The sequence below is a fragment of the Lodderomyces elongisporus genome, chromosome 3 (assembly GCF_030384665.1).
Source record: "Lodderomyces elongisporus chromosome 3, complete sequence".
NCBI classification, from domain to species: domain Eukaryota; kingdom Fungi; phylum Ascomycota; class Pichiomycetes; order Serinales; family Debaryomycetaceae; genus Lodderomyces; species Lodderomyces elongisporus.
In genome coordinates this window covers 1,402,109-1,424,648 of record NC_083675.1, presented here as the reverse complement: position 1 = coordinate 1,424,648, position 22,540 = coordinate 1,402,109, and the positions used below count along the sequence as shown (strand labels likewise).

General features: G+C 38.2%; 10 protein-coding genes across 10 annotated transcripts; 6 read left to right on the top strand and 4 right to left on the bottom strand. All coding sequences in view use genetic code 12, as the record gives it.

Annotated features, from left to right (window-relative positions):
• Positions 1 to 247: 247 nt before the first annotated feature.
• Positions 248 to 2,338, top strand: PVL30_002849 (uncharacterized protein; the record flags this gene model as incomplete). Its single annotated transcript, XM_001525373.2, has 1 exon — positions 248 to 2,338. One exon carries the CDS (start codon positions 248 to 250, stop codon positions 2,336 to 2,338), a length of 2,091 nt encoding a protein of 696 aa, XP_001525423.2.
• Positions 2,339 to 2,493: 155 nt separating this feature from the next.
• Positions 2,494 to 5,547, bottom strand: msh1 (MutS protein 1; the record flags this gene model as incomplete). The annotated part of the gene is made up of 2 exons (XM_061119415.1): positions 2,494 to 5,485; positions 5,543 to 5,547. 2 exons carry the CDS (start codon positions 5,545 to 5,547, stop codon positions 2,494 to 2,496), a joined length of 2,997 nt encoding a protein of 998 aa, XP_060975398.1.
• A 563-nt stretch (positions 5,548 to 6,110) lies between these two features.
• Positions 6,111 to 7,583, bottom strand: EAF7 (esa1-associated factor; the record flags this gene model as incomplete). Its single annotated transcript, XM_001525371.2, has 1 exon — positions 6,111 to 7,583. One exon carries the CDS (start codon positions 7,581 to 7,583, stop codon positions 6,111 to 6,113), a length of 1,473 nt encoding a protein of 490 aa, XP_001525421.2.
• A 458-nt stretch (positions 7,584 to 8,041) lies between these two features.
• Positions 8,042 to 9,412, top strand: PVL30_002846 (uncharacterized protein; the record flags this gene model as incomplete). The annotated part of the gene is made up of 1 exon (XM_001525370.2): positions 8,042 to 9,412. One exon carries the CDS (start codon positions 8,042 to 8,044, stop codon positions 9,410 to 9,412), a length of 1,371 nt encoding a protein of 456 aa, XP_001525420.2.
• A 458-nt stretch (positions 9,413 to 9,870) lies between these two features.
• On the top strand, positions 9,871 to 10,797 carry PVL30_002845 (uncharacterized protein; the record flags this gene model as incomplete). The annotated part of the gene is made up of 1 exon (XM_001525369.2): positions 9,871 to 10,797. The coding sequence occupies one exon, from the start codon at positions 9,871 to 9,873 to the stop codon at positions 10,795 to 10,797; it is 927 nt and encodes a 308-aa protein (XP_001525419.2).
• A 270-nt stretch (positions 10,798 to 11,067) lies between these two features.
• TRM6 (tRNA (adenine(58)-N(1))-methyltransferase non-catalytic subunit trm6) lies at positions 11,068 to 12,420 on the bottom strand (the record flags this gene model as incomplete). Its single annotated transcript, XM_001525368.2, has 1 exon — positions 11,068 to 12,420. One exon carries the CDS (start codon positions 12,418 to 12,420, stop codon positions 11,068 to 11,070), a length of 1,353 nt encoding a protein of 450 aa, XP_001525418.2.
• Positions 12,421 to 12,865: 445 nt separating this feature from the next.
• Positions 12,866 to 14,779, top strand: NOP2 (rRNA (cytosine-C5-)-methyltransferase nop2; the record flags this gene model as incomplete). Its single annotated transcript, XM_001525367.2, has 1 exon — positions 12,866 to 14,779. One exon carries the CDS (start codon positions 12,866 to 12,868, stop codon positions 14,777 to 14,779), a length of 1,914 nt encoding a protein of 637 aa, XP_001525417.2.
• A 316-nt stretch (positions 14,780 to 15,095) lies between these two features.
• ARP5 (Nuclear actin-protein involved in chromatin remodeling) lies at positions 15,096 to 17,435 on the bottom strand (the record flags this gene model as incomplete). The annotated part of the gene is made up of 1 exon (XM_001525366.1): positions 15,096 to 17,435. One exon carries the CDS (start codon positions 17,433 to 17,435, stop codon positions 15,096 to 15,098), a length of 2,340 nt encoding a protein of 779 aa, XP_001525416.2.
• Positions 17,436 to 17,943: 508 nt separating this feature from the next.
• On the top strand, positions 17,944 to 19,731 carry SRV2 (suppressor of rasval19; the record flags this gene model as incomplete). The annotated part of the gene is made up of 1 exon (XM_001525365.2): positions 17,944 to 19,731. The coding sequence occupies one exon, from the start codon at positions 17,944 to 17,946 to the stop codon at positions 19,729 to 19,731; it is 1,788 nt and encodes a 595-aa protein (XP_001525415.2).
• A 1,355-nt stretch (positions 19,732 to 21,086) lies between these two features.
• Positions 21,087 to 22,303, top strand: YDJ1 (Type I HSP40 co-chaperone; the record flags this gene model as incomplete). Its single annotated transcript, XM_061119414.1, has 2 exons — positions 21,087 to 22,019; positions 22,040 to 22,303. 2 exons carry the CDS (start codon positions 21,087 to 21,089, stop codon positions 22,301 to 22,303), a joined length of 1,197 nt encoding a protein of 398 aa, XP_060975397.1.
• Positions 22,304 to 22,540: the final 237 nt, after the last annotated feature.

Below are 22,540 nucleotides of genomic sequence, written 5' to 3'. Positions count from 1 at the left end.
GCATCTTCTTCAACTTCTTGATCTATGTAGTATAGTATGCGAAAACATTTGACAGAATGTTCGAGTTCGAGTTTGAGAAATTGAATTTTGTGTAGCTTGTTCCTTTTACACAGTGCGCATTTCATAGTTCATATTTGCGAACGCGATGCCCCATCTTAAACGCGAGCTATCCATCTTCCCTGCTCAAAAAGCAATAACATCTGGTAAAAGCAGCAATTGATTAATACATAATTAATAATCAATCAAGATGAATCAGAACGAAACAAAAGTGAATATGGGCGACAGCGAGGCAATAAAAGATGAAAATCAGAATAAAGTGGAACAAGTAGCCAATACGGATGAAGCAAGTGATGAACCATACAACATTGAAACGAAAGTGGCATCCGATGACATTAGGGTGGATCAGCACGATGAGAGTGCCACTGTAGGTGAGGACTACGCTTCAGTAACCAAGAGTTTTGAGCCCTCAATAAATTCTGGGGAGACTATGCTTTTAAAAACAGAACTAGAAAGCAATACAGCATCTTCAGAACAGATTGCAACTGATGTCAAGATGGCGTTAGACAATGATAAAAACAATGAGATCAACACACTGCCGTCAAAATTGGAGTTACCAGTAACAGAAGTCTCGTCTGAAGTAGCACAAGAAGAGGCACAGGAAGAGGCACAGGAAGAGGCACCAAAACAAGCACAAGAAGAAAGCTCAGTGTTGGATGAAATTAATCCAAAGGATATTGACAAAGTGGAGGTTTATCATAATTCCAGCAAAGAAGTCTTGACCAATGACCAAAACGAGGATACTGAAAAAATGGTACTGAGCAACAAAGGAGATACACCCCTTACAAAAGAAATTACTACAGAGCTATCAGATGAAGAAATCGATGTAGGAGATGTCTCAAGTGATAGTGATAACGAAAGCCCAAGTTCAACTAACTCTTCTGACGAAGACGATTCTGACTCCTCTAATGACGATGACGATGACGATGACGATGACGATGATGACGATGATGATGATGACGATGATGCTGATGCTGATGAGGTGGGAACTAAAAAAAGTGGTTCTCTTGTTGTTGATGATATTGACGATGAAGAAGGTGATATCATTGATGGTCCAATAAAATCTGTCAATGAAGTTGAAGAGAAAGCGCCATCATTACCAGAGGATTATACCGTTCCTGAAAATGCACCCATAGAAGTTATCGGAAAAATTACAGGTATTGTTGATAGAACAGTGATTGTTAAAGCCTTCACGTCGGGAGAATTCAGAATATTAAAAGAAGGTTCAATTTTTTGTTTTGAGGATCGAAAACCAATTGGTCCTTTATTTGAGATATTTGGACGTGTACAGCAACCAGTTTATAGTATTAAGTTCAACACGGATGAGGAATTTGAGAGGTTTAAAAATAGCAAAGGTAAAAACGTCTACTACGTGATTCCAGACTCCCAATTCTTATACACTGATACCATTAAACATATCAAGGGCACAGATGCTAGTAATTGTCACGATGAAGAGTTACCAGAAGAAGAACAAGAATTTTCAGATGATGAGAGTGAGTTGGCGGCTAAACAAGCCAAAAAGAAGAAAAGAAAGGGCAAGGATGGCAATAGCCAGGTAGGTGGTAACAAAAGAGAGTCGCACAATCAGCAGCACCATTTTGAAAAGAAACAACGAGTACACTCAAACCATCCAGCACAACATTTTGGTTCAAACTCTACAGCATATGTACCAAGATCACAGCAAGCTCCTCGCAATCAACTTCGAGGACAAACGCAATCACAATACCAATCTCGTAGCTTTACATCTAATCTGCTTCCGCAAGTCCCACAAGTCCCACAAGTCCCACAAGTTTCGCAAGTTCCCCAAATACCTCAAGTACCTCAAGTGCCACCGCAATACAATTTCAACCCCCCAACTGGCCATCAAGACAATAGAGCACAATATTCGAGCCCGCAACAAACTCAAATGTATTACACGCAAGCTCATCAGTATAATACACCTTATGGTGCACCAACTCAGATACCACCTTATAATCAAATGTCGCCAAATTCTAGCCAGTTTCCGCAAAACCAAGCACAATCGCACTTTCATGCTACTGGCTCTGTACCATATGCGGTACCCACTTATCCACAGTCTCAACAACCTCAACAGTTTCAACAATCGCAACAGCAGTCATCAATTCAGCAACCACAACAATTTTTTCCAAGTCATGCCTCAAACACTTCAGGTGTGGATCCAAATCAATTAGCGTACTTGCAAAGTTTATTAATGAAACAAATGCAAGGCAATCAACAACCGTACCAATATCAAAATAACTCACAACAGAGACCACCCCAATAATCAAATAAATAAATTGCACGTATACCAACATATTAAAAAAAGCATTTATATGTATATATATATAAATATATATATATATATATATATATATATATATATATCTAAATATCTATATCTATATAAGTGTAACATGAATCTATTTTTTTTTTTCTCCGTCACAACATTGCCAATGCAACTTCTGCTTCCTTGAGGACATGGTCTGGAAAACCTGCTTGTCGTGCCACCTCTAATGCATATGACCTCTCACTGATTCCAGGTTCTAAGGTATGATCTATGATTATTGGTAAATTTTGACCCGTGCTGTCTGAAGATTTAAACACTTTTGTACGATAAAACAGAATACTATCCTGTTCAATGCCCCGTGCATCAAGAAGGTTTTTAAGCTCTCCGGCAAAATGAGTTGCAAAGAAGGCTCTGCATTTACAGCTTTGAAGAAGTGCTACCAAGGCTGCATATGCAATAGCCAAGCCTTCTTTCCCACTGGTGCCTCTGCCAATTTCATCTACAAGCGCCAATGACCTGGCGGTGGCGTTTCTTAATATATTACTAGTTTCCACCATCTCCACCATGAAAGTACTCAAATCATTGTAGAGATCATCGGAGGCACCAATTCGTGTAAATATCTTGTCCACTATACCAATAGTAGCTTTCTCCGCCGGTACAAATGATCCCATTTGTGCCAAAATAACAATAAGTGCATTCTGTCTCAAAAACGTGCTCTTTCCACCCATATTAGGACCAGAGATTATCCACATCCGTTCCTTTTCATCAAGGTATGAGTTGTTTCGCACAAACATCTTGCGCGCCTCTCTTAAACTGGTATCCACTACAACATGCCGACCACCAACAATGTTCAATGTCGTATCATTAACTATCTTGGGACACGTCCATTCGTTCTCTTCAGCGATGATAGCAAAAGATGAAGTGACATCAAGATAATCTGCTGCTTTTGCCAGCAGTCTAACATCGTGCAACTCGTCAAAAACTTGCATCTTCAATGCTTTTATGACAGATTCTTCAGCCTCAGCAATCGACTCTTGTTTATCCTTTATATTATGTTGAATATCTAACCATTCTTTTGAGCGATAAATCACAGTTTTTGCTCTTGACTCAAGCACTCCATTTCCAAGGAGTTTTATGATTTTTTCCTTTGCAGAATCCTTCGTAGTAATAATCAAGACGTGTGATCTTCTACCTAACGTTTCTTTCTTGGCGATTTTTGCTCTTGGGTCAATACTGGCTATTTTTTGACATATTTGAGCATACAAATCTCTTTCAGCATCCATCAAAAATTTCAAGTCTTTATTCAAGGATTGCAATGTTTGATCATAGTCATGACGAATACGTAGAGTCGACAGCAAGGAGCTGGGATTAAGCCTGTACTTTTCCAAAAATTCGTTAGTATAAGAGTTCGTCTCGCTCTCAACAGTAGACGAAGTAGACGCAGTAGACGCGGTAGACGCGGTAGACGTAGTAGACGCGCCAGATAACTTAGTAGAAAAATTGGAAACAGTAAGACTAGTGAAAGTTTCAGCTACATTAGTAGCACCACTTACTCCTCCGACTGTTACCTCTTCTTTGCCTGAAAAGCCATCCTCCCACAGCTCGGAGGGCATCAAAAAGTCAGTAGCATCAATAATAGACTCTGCCACGTGCAACGGGATTCTAATTTCATCAAGAAATGGTTCCAAAGCAGACCCAATTACAGGTTGTCTATAACATTCTTCTTTCAAGAAGTTTTTCAACTTGCTTAAATCCACTAATCCATCGGCAATAGTTCTCAAACAGTGAAGTTGGTCTCCTGTGCCCAATGAGAGTTTTTGAATAACACGCAAAAAATCTGGTAAGTTCTGCAATTGGTACCGTAAATTCAACCGAAGCTGACTATCGTCAAAAAACACTTTAACCAAGTTTTGCCTCTTTTCAATCTCTTTAATATCTGTCAAAGGTGCTTTAAGCCATTGAAGCAACAACCGTGCTCCCGAGGAAGTGCAAGTTTTCTTCATTGTTGAATGCAAGGTTCCCGTAACAGACGCCTTCCCACTTTTAACTCTTTCTGTCAATTCCAATGCTTCACGGGTCCTGGGGTCCATCTGAAGTGTAGACTCACTATAAAACCGCGTTGGTAATTCCAACATTATATCCTTTTCAGGCAAATTCACACCAACATACGAAAGGGCGAGATTCAATGCTGCTTGTTCTCTCATGTCCAACGCCTCAAATGCTTTTCTTATCATCTGAGGGGATCCTTTAAATTTTACTTTTGTTACCTCGTAATCGAGTTTATGGTACCTTAAAAAAAACTTCCGCAATTCTTGCAAAGGCGGGTACCAAGAACTAAAATCTTCCGCTGGATTGTCAATGAAATCTTTGGATAAAATTACCTCACTGGGGTTGATTCTCGAGATATCAGCAGTTAGCTTGCCCAAGGTAGTTTGCTGAACAAACGTGTCACCAACAGAGATATCAATCCATGTCAAACCAACCACCATATCAGGGTCTGGTGGAAGTTTTGTTGCGTTGGGCGGGATCGATATGGCAGCCAAGAAATTATTTTGTTCAAAATTCATAAAGCTTTCATCCAACAAAGTTCCTGGTGAGACTATTCGCGATACTTTACGGTGTACTATGTTTTCCGCTGTCTTGTTGGTGACATCAGACTGGTCAACTATTGCAACATTGACTTCGTGTTCGTGTATTAGAGCCTCTGTATATTTTCTTAGCTGGGATACTGGAAAACCGGCCATGGGTACGTCAAAGTTTTTTGTCTTTTTCAGAGCAACCTTGAGACCGAGCTTGGGCCCATATTCTTCGGCTTGGTCAAAGTATAGTTCATAGAAACTCCCTACTTGAGTCAATGTCACACATTGGGGATATGCATCCATAGTCCTTTTGATTGACGCAAGCAATGCCGGAAAAGTTGTTGCACGCTGATCATCTCGAGCATTTTTCGTATCCTTTCGTCCACCCCTGTCCCATCTTTCTAGAGAAGGTACTTGTATTGTCCCTACCTGTGACGCTTGTGACGCTTGTGACGCTTGCGATGCTTGCGATGCTTGCGATGCTTGCGATGCTTGCGATGCTTGTGATGCTTGTGATGCTTGTGATGCTTGTGTTTGTCTTCTTACTTGCGTTCGCACTTGTGCCCTGAATAAACAGGTGCAAGTGCAGAACAACCTAGCGCATCGTCGATTTCCGCGAAACAACATTTTCATGATCTAGAATTTACAAGGGAAATAGTCTTTGAACAGGAACCCAGTCTTCTAGGCTTTTAAACTTCTAGGCTTCCAGGGTCCCAAGTTTTATTAATTTCTAGGTTCCCAGAATTTACAAATCTCGCAATTTAGATCGCTAGAGTAAAAAGACCTTGATTTTTTATCCTAGACGCGTCAAATTTTCATCAGTAAGTGATTGGTGTTACAAAATCAGAAAATTAGAATTACTTCACTGCTGAGGATAAGTGAGTTATAATGTTACCATTTAGAAAAATAAAATGAAAACGAGCAGAGATTCTTGCAAAACAATATATAAAACTTTTTTTTAGAATAAAACTTTGACTTATATTTTTTAGCCATCTATCGATCTACCTACATATATATATATATATATATATAAATATCTATAGTATATAAACAAAACAGGTGCAGTGCTTGCAGAAGTAAATGGTATTTAACTAAATTAGTTTGTAATTTTCTTTTTTCGTTTTTCTTTTTTCGTTTTTCTTTTGTCTTTTTTCTTTTGTCTTTTTTCTTTTGTCTTTTTTTCCGTTCATTCATCTTTTCCTTGAACTTCTTCTCAATGGTTGGCGATTTTCCTTTGGTTGTTCCTTTAAAGTCAGCTCCCCTGCAGCTTCATTTGAATCGTCAACTTTTCCCTTTACCTTTTCTTTTTCTTTTTCTTTTTCAGTAGCAACCTTGGCACTTTTGTTGTCTCTATTAGAATTTAAATCTGATTTGGCCTTTTCACCTTTTGATTGGTCTAAGTCTTGTGGTTGTCCAAACCTCGTTCTTCGTCGAGGAATTGACGAGATTAAATGCGCATCTACACCATCTTGTTTTGATTGTTCATTTACACGCGTAGATTCAATTTGTTCAGGTTTTTCAAGCTTTTCATGTTTTTCAGGTTTTTCAGGTTTTTCAGGTCCTTCAGAATTCTCAGATTGCTCGGATTTCTCAGGTTCTTCCTCGCGCTTGACACTAGATCTAGTTCTTTTTCTAGGATTTAATGAAGATAGATCCGTAACATCTGTATTTCGACGCTTAAGCCTGGTCCTTCTGGCAGGTACGAGATCCTGTTCTGCCTCCTCTTTGTTTTGTGATTTACTCTTTCGTTTTAACTCATCATCATCTGTATGTTCTTCTTGTTCTTGTTCTTGTTCTTGCTCGTCCTTGCCAACCTCATCATCTTTTTCGTCCTTCTCGTCCTTTTCATCTTTTTCACTTGCTACAGTATCTTCTGCATCTTCTGCATTTTCTTGCATCTCTTCGTCTTCTTCATCTTCTTCACTTTCTACGGTATCGTCCGTTTCTTCTTTCACCTCTTGGTCATCTTTGTCATCTACTCCACGACTCTCGCCTTCTTCTTGTTCCAGCAGTTCTCGTTTTGTATTCGCTATTTTTTCCTCCTTTGACCGCTTTGAATATACATTATTATCAGGCTGTCGACTGGAACTTGTTTCACGTTGCCTTTCAGTGTTTCTTAAGCGTAACTTGTTCTCATCAATCTCTTTTTCACCGCGTCTTAGTCGGCGTCTGGGAGTTGACTCTCTGGTTCCCCTTGTATCTCGAGTTTTTCTTTTCGCCATCTCCTCTTCTCCCTCACTATCATCATTTTCGCCAGGCAAAGAATCTTTACGAGCACTCGTATCTTTTCCTTTAGCACTCACCAGCGCTTCAACTGTTTTGTGCAAAGTGTTTTCTTCTCCATCACTTGCAGAAGTTGTCTTTTCGCCTTTATCATTCGATTTCATATCTGAAGCATCTTGAATAGGCATTGTATCGAGCTCTGAACTTGTTTCACTTGCGTTTTCCTCAATCACATCAATTTTGGGCAAGTCGTAAAATTGGGAAAGTTTTTCCCAGACGTCTTCAGCGGTAAAGACTTGATCTTGGGGATTGGCGAGTTCGTTGAGTTTATTCACTATTACTTTAACATTTTCATGTTTCGGTTTCCCTACAGGTTTGAAATCGCATATCAAGTTGAACAATTGGATTTCCTCCTCCACTGACCAATTACTGGACAACATTAGTGAATGTGAAGTAGGCCTTCAAGATAACAGTATTTTTTTTTAGACCTGGCGTGAGCAGGGTATAATTAAAAAGATATAATCACGTAAAAACATAGCTCATAAAAATACATTGTATATATTTGAAGCCGCGATTCAAATAAGAGGTATCCTGGAAGCCAAAGCCAAAGCGGAAGCAAGAGCGAAAAAAAAAAGAGAGAGAGAGAGAAAGAGAGAGAGGGTGAAAGTGTCATAATGATGAGCGAGTAAATAGAGTGAATAGAGTGAATAGAGTGTGCGTGAGCGAGTCCTTATTAGACAAAACAAATCAAGACAAAAAAATGAAAAAAAAAAATGTACAAAGAAAAAATTTCAAATTAGAACGGTTTGAGCTAAATTAAAGGGTGTATTTCAATCAAACCCACTACTTGTGCATCATCTAAACCAGATTTTCTGTTTCCACAAAGATGCCTCGCAGAATGGACAAGATGTCCCGAATGATTCGGGGAAAGGTTGAAATGTCCATGAGCAAACTCAACCTTTTTAATCTTTATAGGAAAGACCCAATCGACTACGTTGGTAAAACAATGTATCAGCAGAAATGGACTGCCAAGTCCGAAACCAGGGCATACCACGGAGAGCATTTGAAGGAAAAAAGGTTCAAAAAAGTGTTATTTGATCCCGAGCTTAAGACATATTCTCAATTAGATGCCTCATTAAAAGGTGAAGCTGTAGCCCCAACACCCATCACTTTACAAACCTATGCAGCTCTTGAGAAAAGATTAGAGTTTGCCGTGTTTAGAAGCATGTTTGCTTCTTCAGTTAGACAAGCACGCCAATTCATTCTTGGAGGATTTGTCAAAGTGAATGGTGTCAAAATTAGACATCCATCTTTTCCACTCAAAAGCGGTGATGTGTTTTCAGTAGACCCAGAAAAGGTTCTATTTGCTATGGGTAGAGCCAAGCCAAGTTTTGAAAAATCAGTCAAGATCGACGACAAACAAATTCGTGTTTGGAACAAATACCTTTCTTTGATGAAAAAGGACCCTGAAAGAGTTAAACAGATGAAGGAAACTCGGCCTGAAAACTTGGATCAATTGGAAGTGCTCAAAAAACAAGAGATTCTCAATCGTCGAAAGAGCAGCAGCAACAGGAACATGAAGGCAAAACAAAACCTGGTTTCAAACAAATCAATCTTGAAGGATATCATACAACTAGGCAAAGCTGCCAGCGGAGAAGTATCTGCTGAATCATTCAGAAAATACGGAAATTTTGCGGATGAGAAATGTTTAAAGATTTACAACATTCTAGCTCAAAAGAAGCATTCTCTTTTGGATAACACTTCAGAAGAAGCGTTGGACAAGTATTTTGCCAAGGACGTTGAGAGATCCGAAGGCGAAGTGAAAGAGTTTAGATTAATCAAAAGTGTCTTGAAGGAATTGGAACATAGCGAATGGGAAAGGATACGAAAAACGCATCTGGGCGAAAGCGGAGAAAATGTTACCCCAGCCGTTTTGGAAAAAACAACCAAAACAACCAAATTTGTTCCTCAATTAAACAAGGAAGAAATCTTGGAGAAGGGTGAATACAGCGGACCAAACTTACCATGGCAAAAGAGCCCGTATGGCCGTGAAGAGCCTGAAAGATCTTTCTTTACCCCATGGACCCCAAGAGCCTTTTTGGGATCTTTTGCAGTTTTGCCATCTCACATTGAGATTTCCTTCGACACTTGTCATGCTGTATACTTGAGAGATCCAATTGCTAGACCAGGCCATTCCGAGGTGATATCCCCATTCCCAGAGCATGTTCACGAACGTGCATACATGTATTACATCAAAAAGGGTATGTAATGGGAATTTTGTAAATATCAATTTGTTTTGTATATCTATATATATATATATATATATAGAAGCATGTATACACACCCCAATAGCTTGATTGGTATGTATTAATGTACTGCATAATGCGTATGTGTCTACATTTATAGTGAAAATCATCTCTTTTTTTATTTTCTTCTCCTAGCTAGTTCTTATCTAATATTTTAGTGACCAACAACCGCAAACTGTTCATATAAGGAAAGTATTTTGGTAATGAACTATGGGTAATTGGTAATGGTTATTAGGTCACAGGTAATGAGTGATGGGTTGTGGGTAATGGGGGATGAGTCTCGTTCTACGCATGGCACATGGGTCCTTACTATTTTTGGTTTCTTTCTTTTATTACAATTTCTACTTGATTGTTCTTTTTTTTTAGAAAAAAAATAAGGATTTCCGCTCATTCACATTATTCCCATCATTTTTGTTTGTCCATGACACGTCTTACAGCAAAGCTTATCCGAAAAGCTAAAGGTGTTTCACGACTCCTTCCGCCTCTATTAAGAGCCAATAGAGACATTAATAGAGCGCAGTTGGAGCTTAAATGGATCAAAAACGAATTGCCAAAGGAAGAATGGATTATGGCGATTAATCGACGAGCTCGACTAGTTCCACTTCAATATATCTTAAAGTCACAGCCATTTGGTGGACTATCTATTGCATGTAGAGAAGGAGTTTTAGTACCAAGATGGGAAACAGAAGAGTGGTGTACGAGATTAGCAGAGTTGTTGGAAAAGAATAATGCTAGAACTCTTAAATTCGTGGATGCTTGCACGGGAACTGGTTGCATTCCACTACTATTGAATCATCAGATCAAATATTTTGCAGATAAATTTGAAGCTATCGGGTTTGATGTTTCTATCGAGGCATTGGAGTTAGCAAAAAAGAATTTGAAAACATATATCTCAAATCATGATATGTCGTCTACACAAACAAAAATTTCTTTCCAAAGTGCAAATGTATTTGATCCTAATCTTTGCAAAAATTTCTCCGAGATTGGCGACATTGATATTGTTACAGCTAATCCACCATACATCCCAGCCGAAGATTACCTCAAGTCAACACAGAGAAATGGCGTAGAGAGGTCCGTGAGGCTATACGAACCACGTTTAGCCTTAGTAGGAGATGTCGAATTTTACACACAGTTGATAAACAACGTTGTTCTACCATTGTCTGCAAAAGGGTTTGTATTTGAGCTAGGCTACGTGCATCAAGCCTGTGCTGTACGACAAGCTTTGGATTCTAATCTTTGGGGAGTAGGCACCATGAATGATTCGGCTACCAAATTGCGATGCGTGGTGGGGTGGCGAAAAGGTGAAAGTCTAACCTTTTTGGAATCATTATGTGATACAATTTTATGATCTTTTAAAACTACATATTGAATTGTTGCGGAGGAAGTGGCAATCTTTACTAAACTTTTTCACTTGCAATTTGAGTGTAGAGTAAAGAAAGAGGTTGTTTTTTTATGTAAAAAAAAAAAACAAAACAATAGACATTAAATTTACTCCTTCCGTTTACCACTCTTCCCGCTCAAGTTGATTGATGGAAATATATGACAGCCTTACTTGATTCTTTGACTACTGAAGAAGATTCAGCTGATGGATTATTATACATTACCGATTATATTTTTTTCAACCAATTGGCGAATCTTTGACATCAGCTGCATCTTTTACTTCAGATGACTCAGGTGAATCCTCGTGTTTCCTTTTAATACCTTTACCAACTGCAACAACTAGATCATTAGGTATGACTCTGGTTCCCCATAATACATAACCACCGCCACTTCGAATTGTCATTAAAGGATGCATCCTTCCTGGGATAGTTTGATATGGCCTTACTCTTGTTTCGAACATAGAAGGAGCCAAAACACGTTTATCGCTTTGGAATTTTCTCTGAAGGTCAGCAAGTGGTTCCATGTATTGATTGTAGACGACAATTGGTCGCGATCCACCAATTCTAGGAAGCACAAAGTCCATTACATCTGGCATATAGAGTGTAGATATCGAAATGAACCCATCAAAATTGTTTTGTTCAACTAAATCAATAACAGTATTGATATTGTTGGCACGTTCTCGCCTTTTGATGAATTGTTCCCGAGCTTTGCTCTTTGTGAAATCTGTTTCAACCAGGTCCTCTGGTTTAATTCTTTCATTTTGAGGCTCGGTGAATTGAAGCCAGTTGATTGGTTTTACGATGCCGTTTACAACATCTTCGGGATAGTCGGTGTATTTCAATGCATTTAAATTGCAGTGCTCATTCTCATGGAGTAAAACGAGTGTACCTTGGGCCTGCATTCTTTCCATTAAAGCATATGTGAGAACCCCACTGATTTCATCAATAACCAAGTATTTCCCACCCGGTCTGATATTTGCATACGACATCATTAATCCCAATGATTCAATAGATAACCCTTGCATTCTGTATGCATCCTTTTCAATGTAGTATTCCAACAATCGTGATGCGCCCAAGTAGTCCACAGTGAATCGCCTCAAAAACTTTTGTTGCTTTCTTTTCAAATACTTTTGTTGGGAGAAAAGCGTCTTTTTGTCAAACCCGCCATGTCCAGCAATAATCTTCTCAATAATAGTCTGGCCTATATTCGAGGATGCTCCACTTTTCTTTAACTCATCGATATCTTTCTTGCTCAAGCTTTGAATTTTTTCGCCGATATCAAGAATATTTTGATTATTCTCTGCACTATTACTGAACATCTTGGTCAATTCCTCCTTTTGTGCAGCCTCATCGGGAAGATCGTCATCATTTAAAGTCTCAGTTAGACTTTTGATACGCCTGACTGTATTGTTTTCCAAAATCTCAAAAGATGAACCAAGTGGTTGACCTAGAATATGCGCAACTTCAAAAGTACCAAACTTCCCCAAACCAATCAAACCCGATGTTTGTAGATGTACAATCTTTAAACCTTCTGAAGGTAAGCGTATAAGAACATGCTGTCCCGCCTCTATAATCGAGTCATTTCTGCTCATGTTTGTGACCAAAGTAGTTGTTTGTATAATTTTGGTGATTTCGACAGTGTTTGAAAATTTTCGTAAATGCAATCCTGCCGTTTGATGGTGTTGGTGGTGATGTTCGTGGTGTTGGTGGTGTTGGAGGTGGTAGTACTGTTAGTGCTAAATTCAATGGGTTATTTGGCTGATGAGTGCTTGGGTCAATCACGGTTTGGTAGATACAATTTTTTCTTTTTCTTTTGTTTTTGCGCTTTAAAGTTTTGTCCCTGAAATAATTCACCTCATCTCATCTCTAGATTTTAACTAGTACGACAACTTTCTACAATCAATACAACCTTTGGAAAACAAAACTTCTCATAAAAAAAAAAAATTTAAGAATAATAATAATAAAAATAAATAATAATAGTAACAAGACATCAAAAACAATCAGAAACATTTATACTAATCAACTAAAGAACAACTAATGGGTCGTAGAGCAAAGAATAAGCAAGGAGTACCTCCTACATTTGATGAATTTCAAGCTTCAAAAGCTAAGAAAGATCAGAAAGGAAAAAGTAAAAGCAAGATAGATTCAAGTGCAAAAGTCACCGACGAAAAAACCAAACCTTCAACAAAGAGAAACAGAGATGAATTACCAAGTAATAAAAATATTAAGAAGAAGAAAACGGATACACGTGATAATATATCAGTAAACAAAAAAGCCGAAAAGGAACTTCCAGAAGTTGATTTCGAAGAATTGGCATCTGCCAAAAAATCATTATTTGACGATTCAGATCAGGAAAACGATGATAATGGTGATGATGGTGATAACGATGAGTTTGATGTCGAAGATTTCGAAGGTGAGGAAGGTTTAGAAGATATTGATTCTGATGAAGATGATCGTGCTAGACCGATGTTTTCAGATGATGACGAAGATGAAGAAGATTTGGAAGGATTAAATGCTCAAAATATGGAATTGTATTCCAAACAGTTGGACGAAGAAGAAGAACTTGAGGCAGAAGAAGCACAAAAGGAACTTCTTGAAGAGGGCCAGATACAGCCCAGAGCCAAGGTTTTGCCTACTGAAGAAGAAGAAGAAGAGATGGCACAAGGTCCACAAGATGTCACGATGGTGAGGACACGAATGCTTGAGATTGTCAAAGTATTGGAGAATTTCAAGACTTTGGCCGAGGAAGGTAGATCAAGAACAGATTACGTGACAAGGTTGATCAAGGATATTTGTGAATACTTTGGTTATTCAGAGTTTCTTGCTGATAAATTGTTTAATTTGTTTTCACCAGCAGAAGCAATTGAGTTTTTTGAAGCCAACGAGATCGCAAGACCAATTACTATTAGAACCAACACCTTAAAGACAAGAAGACGTGATCTTGCTCAAAGTTTGGTGAATAGAGGTGTTAATTTGCAGCCCATTGGATCATGGACCAAGGTTGGTTTGCAAATTTTTGACTCCCAAGTACCTATTGGTGCTACGCCAGAATATTTGGCAGGTCAGTATATTCTTCAAGCTGCTTCATCTTTCTTGCCAGTTATGGCATTGGACCCTCAGGAGAATGAGAGAATATTGGATATGGCTGCAGCACCGGGTGGTAAAACAACATATATCTCAGCAATGATGAAAAATACCGGTTGTATTTTTGCAAATGACGCAAACAAGGCACGTACAAAGTCGTTGATTGCTAATATTCACAGACTTGGCTGCAGGAATACTATTGTGTGTAACTATGATGCAAGAGAGTTTCCCAAAGTCATTGGAGGGTTTGACAGAATTTTGTTGGATGCACCATGTTCAGGTACCGGTGTTATAGCCAAGGATGAAAGCGTCAAAGTGAGTAGAACTGAAAAGGATTTTATACAGATCCCTCACTTGCAAAAGCAATTGCTTTTATCGGCAATAGACTCAGTTGATGCTAACTCTCCAACTGGAGGTGTTATTGTTTACTCTACATGTTCGGTAGCCGTGGATGAGAATGAAGCAGTTGTCGATTACGCTTTAAGAAAAAGACCAAATGTTAAACTAGTGGAAACCGGGTTGGCCATTGGTAAAGAAGGATTTACCTCTTATAGAGGAAAGCACTTTAACCCTAAATTAAATTTGACAAGAAGATACTATCCACACACGTACAATGTCGATGGATTTTATGTTGCCAAATTCAAAAAGATTGCTCCATCTCCACACGACGTTTCAAAAGCAGGTGCACGCGAAAAGGAAAACGCTGCCAGAGCGGAAGCAGCCGAGGAAGGAATTATCCACGACGATTTTGCTACTTTCGATAATGAAGAGGATGAAGCATTGATGGAGAAGTCGAAAAAGATTAGCTTACGGAAAAAGGGTATCAATCCAAATGCTAAAAAGGACGTGAGCGATAAAAAGAAGTAGAGGGATGCAGGGAAACAAGAAAAAGATGAAGAAGAACCAAAAAAATTAAAATCTATTTAAGGATATAGATACTTGAAGAAAAAAAAGTAGATGGAACAAGTGATGTAGAATTTTCATCTCCAATAGATACCCATTGTTACTCTCATTGTCATTGTTTACTGTTATTGTCAATGTTTAATGTTATCATTATTTCTTTTAATTTCGATTTTCATTTTTCATTTCTTCTATACCTTCTTTTCTATTAATCTCTGTATTAAATCAATTTTCTTTTTTTTTTTTTTTTCTTTCTTTTTTTATTGGATTTATCCTAGTAATATCAGAAGATACACGCGTTTCCTAAACCGTGTTCTTTTATGTACTCTGGACCAAGTTCCTCATACTCTTCCTTTGAGACATAAGCGATTTTCGAATCCTCACTATTTGCCCATTTGCACATACCATGCCATGGATCTAACAATGGATCTTGTGCAATTCGAACATTTAGTTTCGTACCCAGAGGCAAGAAGCTTTTAAAGTCCCTTTCAATTCTGTTTTTAAAGCCAGGCAAAAGAGCTAACCCACCAGTAATAAAAACATTTTGTGCCATTGCAAATGATTGACCTCCGGACAAGAAATTGCCATCTAGTCTTTTTCTCAACAAGTCACTCGATATTTCGCAGATACCTGCTTGATCAAGACCCCCTATACTTGGTTGAAACAAGATCTCGGGTACTCTTATTCTTTCAACGTTGAGGTGTATTTGATGGTTCTTCTTAATTATGTCAGGGTGGTTGGCAATCTCATCCGGTGAAAGTCCCTCTGCTTGCATTGCTATAGTGATGTTTGGTCTTGGTCCATGGATGAATTTGTGTAAAACCAGGTTTTTCCAATCAAAGCTATTAGAGGCAGCAAAAGTATCCTCGTGATGGAAAGTAGGATCATACTTTAACAATTCCTCCTCAACCTCCAAAATGCTCTTATTGACTTTTTCCATGTCCTCTTCTAAGCTCTGGTTCGTAATCTCTCTGTAAGCATTCCAATCCTCATCTTTTGCACCAAAGGTATCATTAGGATCATTATCAATAGTAGCATTTGCGTTTCGGCGCCTCTTTCTCGAGGCTGTTGAGGTGGAGTCGGCCTCATCATTTGCTAAATCGGCAATATTTTTCATCCTTTGTTGTGCAGCAGCAGATTTCCTATCCTTCATTGAGGCTAACATCTTTTGTGTATCTTTGTATTTGCTAATCAATTCAGCTAAATGAAGCTTTTTGTGTGTACACCAATCATCCAAATCACGCTCTCTCCATTCCTGTTGTTCTTTTTCCAACTGTGATTTTGCCTCGGCTTCTTGTCTTTTCAACTCGCGATTACGTTCTCTTGCTTCAAAGTTCGCCTTGAGCAATTTCTGTTTCCGTTTCTCCTTAATTTGTTCTTCAGTCAACTGATCATCTGGTACATCGGCAAGAGGCCATGCAGTTGTAGGATCAAGTGCTGCATCTTCTGCATCATCCTCATTTCCTTCATTATCTTGTTGAGCTGCTCTTTTCAAAGTCCTATCGAGTGAAGCCATGTATTTTTTGAAATCTGCAAGATCATCAAAACCAGCATCAAGCAAGACATTCTCAAATTCATCAGCGGTCAAATGTGCATTATCCTCTTGGATTTTTGTATAATATTCCCATTCCTCCTTTTTCTGAGCAAGTTTTTCCAATCTTTTCTGTTGAGCTTGTTTTTGCAATCGTTTACCCTGCTCTTTTCTTTTTTCAGCTTGCTTTGCCAATTCTTCCTCTGATTTTTTGGTCTCTGTCTTTACAGGCACTTCGACTGGAGCTTGGACTACTATATCCTTGGTTTCCAATACGTCCATATCCAAAATATGGTTCAACTCTTCTGCATAATTCTCCAGCACATAGCAAAAATCCTTAAATAGGTTTGTTGTGTGTGTTTGGTTCAATTTTCCTGGATAATAAGGATATTTCAAACTCAATAATTTCGACAAATACAGCTGCGATTGGTCGCCTCCCCAATCTATCCTCTTTGCTTGTGTCATTAAAGCTTTTCCATCAATCACGGGAATCACAGAGGTCAGTTCATTACCTGTGCCAATAACCAAACCAGTCGAATGTCCATTAGTGTTTGCATAAAACGAAAACAATGAGTCTAAACCAAATGCCACTTTGGGAACTTGGTAGGCATCAAACAATAGCTCATACATATTTTTTCTCTGACTACTAGTGCATGTGATGGGTTCAGTCATAACTATTGGATTATGAAGTTTTCCATCTGAACTTTCAGCACCCAAATGTTCAAATGAATAATCCAACATGTATTCGATATAGTCCCAGTTAGTTATCAAAGGTCCATCATAAGGTGTCTTTGTTGTTGACTTTAGTGCGGCATCTGTATAGACATCATTTCCAATAATTGTTAATGTTTTCAAAGCTTTACGATCTCTATGTCGAGATATGATACCTGGAAACACATTATTGGGTTCAGTACTATTTGTTAGACCTACTCGCCATGTCGAGGTCCCCAAATCTATTGCAATTGGCACATCTCTTGCATAATTTTGGTAAAAAGGCTCAGGTTTATTTGATCCAATCCTGACATCTTTGAGATAATGAATCTCTTGTGGTGGAAATGCATTCTCTGTGGATTCATTTTTTGTTGGAGACATATCAGACCTTTCCTTTTACTATGACTTCTATTAGGATCAAAAGAAGTAGGTTTTGTTATTTGTTCACTCTATTCTATTCCTGTTTCTTTTTTTTTTTTTGACTCTTCTGCCTCTTCTTATTTTCTTGCCAATTGTGAATTCCCTATTTATTATTGTTAGCAATTGCGAGTTTTTGTACACATTATTTATTTCTATACTTTAAATATATCACTATTGATGTTTTTAAATATATATATTTTTTTCCACCTACAATTTCTGTCCTTCAACTTGATTACTCGAACCTCTCCAGCTGCTGACGTAAAAAGAAAAAAAAAACAGATAATGCGACACTGAAACTAAACTCGGGGAAAGGGGGGGGAAGGGGAAAGCAGGAGAAGGAGAGAGGAGAGAGCAGTTTCTCAACTACGCGGAATCGTTCAAACTTCAACAAAACAAATCAATTCATTTCTTAGTGCTTTTGGACCAGTTCCATCAATTTCAGTTCACAAATATACCAATTACAATATAAATGTCAAGCGAAGAGAATCAATTCAACGTGCAAGGTTACAATATTGTGACGATTCTCAAGAGACTTGAGGCCGCAACGTCACGTCTTGAGGACATAACTGTGTTCCAAGACGAAGCAAACAAGCAAAGAGCACTTCAACAACCAAATCTGGACAATCTGCAAGAGAACATTCAAAGTACCAATACAAATTCACAAACAAGTTCTGGAACTGGAAACGGAACCGGAAGTGCGACTGCAACAGAAAATCAAGCTGCGTCAACTTCTGCTGGTGTTACATCTACTGGTTCTGGATCAACTCAACCACAAGAGGATTCCAAGCCCAAATCAATTGTAGCCTTTGAAGAATACATAAAGGCAAATGTTGTTCCTTTAATTGAAGAGTCCAGCCAAATTGATCCGATAGTTGCAGAATCTGCAAACTTGTTTGGCCAAGCATTCAAAGACCAATTGAGTTTTTTACAAATTGCCTCACAATCTCAAAAACCTGACTATTCAGACCCTGCATTTGTCAAGGTTATGGCACCCTTAAATGATAAAATAACAAAGATCAATGACTTGAAAGATGCTAATCGTAAATCAGAATTTTTTAATCACTTGAACTCGATCAGCGAGAGTGGTGCCATATTCTTTTGGATTGGAGTTCCAACTCCCGTGTCGTATATTTCTGATACCAAAGATAGTGCCAAATTTTGGTTGGACAGAGTATTGAGGGATTTCAAGGGAAAAGACCCTATTCATGTCCAATGGGTCAATCAAGTTTCCAAAATTTTTGACGAATTAAAAGCATATGTCAAGGAGTATCATACGACTGGTCCTTCATGGAATCCAAACGGCACATCGTTTGCAGCTGCTGTCGAAAAACATTTCAGTTCTGGGGAAAGTGCTCCATCCAGCTCAAACACCACTGCTCCTGCACCTGTGCCTACGCCTGCTGGATCAGGTACTTCTTCTGTACCAGCACCTCCTCCTCCTCCACCACCTCCTGCGTCAATCTTTGAAGATTCTTCCGCGGGATCTGCTGCAAACTCTGGCTCAGCTGCAACGGGTGGTGGAATGAATGCTGTATTTGCACAATTGAACCAAGGAACCAGTGTTACTTCTGGATTGAAAAAAGTGGAAAAGTCCGAGATGACACACAAGAACCCCGAATTAAGAAAGCAACCACCTGTTGCTCCAAAGAAACCAAAGAATCTTTCCAGATCAACCTCTTCAGCAGCTGCATCTGCATCTGCAGATGCCGGTACTGGTGTTGGTGCCGGTGCTGGTGCTGGTGCTGCTGTCAAGAGACCACCAAAGAAGGAATTAGTGGATGGTACTAAATGGATTATTCAAAACTATACCAAAGACGATTTAAAGGCGGAAGGTTTGCAAACAATTGCTATTGAAACCGAGATGCATCAATCTGTGTTTATTGGTAATTGTTCGGATGTCACCATTCAGATTAAAGGTAAGGCCAACGCCGTTTCTATTTCAGAGACCAAGAGTATTGGTGTCGTAATTGATTCATTGGTCTCAGGAGTGGAACTTATCAAATCCTACAAATATGGTTTGCAAGTTACTGGGTTGGTGCCAATGATCAGTATAGACAAATCTGATGAAGGTAGTATCTACTTGTCTCAAGAAAGTATCGATCACGACGTGCAAATATTTACGAGTAGTTCAACTGCATTGAACATCAATGTCCCAGAGGCAAATGATGACTACAAAGAATTAGCGGTGCCTGAACAATTTGTATCTACTATCAAGGACGGCAAGTTGGTGAGTAGTATCAATGAACACGCTGGTTAAAGGCAACTTTATGAGCAAGAAGGATACAAGGCTAGGACATTTTATACAGCTTGAAGCAACTTGAATAGAATTAAAAAAAAAAAAAGAAGAAGAAAAATGATATAAAATGAGATATAAAGAAAAATAAATAAAAAAAAAGAATAAAAGAAGAATTGGTGTCTTGTAATCTATCAAATCCAAAGTACTTTGTAGTTTCTCTATTTGATGTTTTTATGATAAAGAGAAATTATAGCAGAGATTATAGCAGAGATTATAGCAGAGATTATAGCAGAGATTATAGATGTCCTGAATATAGTGAGTGGTATGTAGAATATAGAGCGCAGATTGAAAAAAGTCTAGTGTGTGTAGTGTGTAGTGTGTAGTGTGTGTGTAGTGTGTGTGTAGTTTTGTATGGTTTCTAGAATTTTCCACGTGCAAAAAGCAAAAAGCGAAAAACGAAAAGAAAAAAAAAAAAAAATTTTGTGATATCTTATGTAAGCGGTTAGCAACAAATTCTTATATACACCAACTAATAATAAATCAAGAGTTACGTAATCTACCACAACTATTTCAAATTCTATTGCAACCACCAGTTTTGTATAAAATGGGTTTAAGAAAGCTCTTTCTTTTGTATTGGGTATATATATGTATATACCACTGGCTATAGTCATTGGTAATATTTGTTGGTATTCATCTATAAAAGCTAGTAAACGGCGCTTAGTTTAATGTCCAAAATAGACTCTGTTATGTTTTGTAAGATTGGTATTAGTAATGGTAAATTTTTCAATACATTAAACTTTAGGATTTGAATTCAATTTGAAATTTTTTTATTTTTATTTTTATTTTTTTTATTTATTTTTTTTTTTTATTTATTTTCATCTTCGCTCTGAATTTTAATATGGACACAGAAAGACTGAAGACTGAAGACTGAAGACGAAAAAAAAAAAAGAAAAAAAAAAAAAAGAAAAAAAAAAGGGAAAAAAAATTATACACTTATTTACATATATTTAAAGCTCTTCCAAATCCACTTACAAGTCGCCATTCGATAATTACACTTTTGCTTTTCTTCCCTAGATTTGTTCAAAGGCATACATATTCATAGATATTTTAGACATACTTTCAATTTATTTATTGAAAAGAAGTGGAGATTATAAAGCAATACATCTTTCTACAAATTTGAACCCACTAGGCCTATTCACATTTGATCAATCTTTTGATACCATAGTTAATATAAGCGCATCTCAGTCGATCCTCATCACAGTTGTTTCTTTCATTCTATCTTTCATTCTTTCTTTTATATAAATTTTTTTTTTTTGCCTTTATACACTAAGGAATCACATTAAACACATTTACATCAACAGTTTCTAACATACATAATGGTTAAAGATACTAAATTTTATGACGTGCTTGGAGTAGCGCCAAACGCACAGGACACAGAGTTGAAGAAGGCATACAGAAAAGCAGCTTTGAAATACCACCCTGATAAGAACCCTACACCAGAAGCAGCCGAAAAGTTTAAGGAGATCTCTCATGCGTACGAGATCTTGTCTGATGAGCAAAAAAGAGATATTTATGACCAGTATGGTGAAGAAGGTTTATCCGGTGCCGGTGCTGGCGGTGCTGGTATGAATGCCGATGACATCTTCTCACAATTCTTTGGTGGTGGTTTTGGTGGAGCCGGTGGTCCACAAAGACCAACTAGAGGAAAAGACATCAAGCACAGCATCTCGTGCACTTTGGAAGATTTGTACAAGGGTAAAACTACTAAATTGGCCTTGAACAAGACCATCTTATGTACAGAATGTGAAGGTAGAGGTGGTGCCAAGGGCAAAGTACAGCAATGTTCTGATTGTCATGGTTCAGGTATGAAATTTGTCACCAGACAAATGGGTCCAATGATACAAAGATTTCAAACCGTGTGTGACAAGTGTAATGGTACCGGTGACATTATGGATGCAAAGGACAGATGTACTCGTTGTAGAGGTAAAAAGACTGAGCAAGAAAGAAAGATCTTGCAGGTCCACGTTGATCCTGGTATGAAAGATGGCCAAAGAATTGTTTTTAGTGGCGAAGGTGACCAAGAACCAGGTATCACACCTGGTGATGTTATTTTCATCGTTGATGAAAAACCAAATGCCGATTTCCAAAGAAAAGGCAATGATTTGTTCAAAGAATACGAGGTGGATTTGTTGACCGCATTGGCAGGAGGAGAAATTGCATTCAAACATATTTCCGGTGAATGGATCAAGATTCAAGTTACTCCAGGTGAAGTTATTTCCCCAGGTGAATTGAAAGTCGTTGAAGGCAAGGTATGCCAATTTACAGGCAGTCTGGTAGAGGTAACTTGATTATCCAATTCTCAGTTAAATTCCCAGATAGTCATTTTGCTGATGAGGACAAATTGAAAGAATTGGCATCTATTTTGCCACCAAGAAAAGAAGTCAAGATTCCTGCAGGCGCTGTTGTCGATGATTGCGAGATGGCCAAATACGATCCATCTAAGCACCAACAAAGAAGAAGAGCTGACGCTTATGATTCTGACGATGAAGATGGACGTGGTGGTCACCCAGGAGTTCAATGTGCATCTCAATAATTTCAGATGCAGTAGATTGAATTCTTACATCCTTATTTAGTTTTCTCTTTATTCTGGCGTCGTTGTCGTTGTCGTTGTCGTTGTCGTTGTCGTTGTCGTTGTCGTTGTCGTTGTCGTTGTCTTTGCCGTTGTGGTTTTGTATTTTGTATTTTGTTTTTTGTTTTTTTTTTTTGTAATTCTTGATTTATAGATTTTTATTTGTTGAAGAAAGAAAAAGAACAAGAAAAGGAAGAAAAG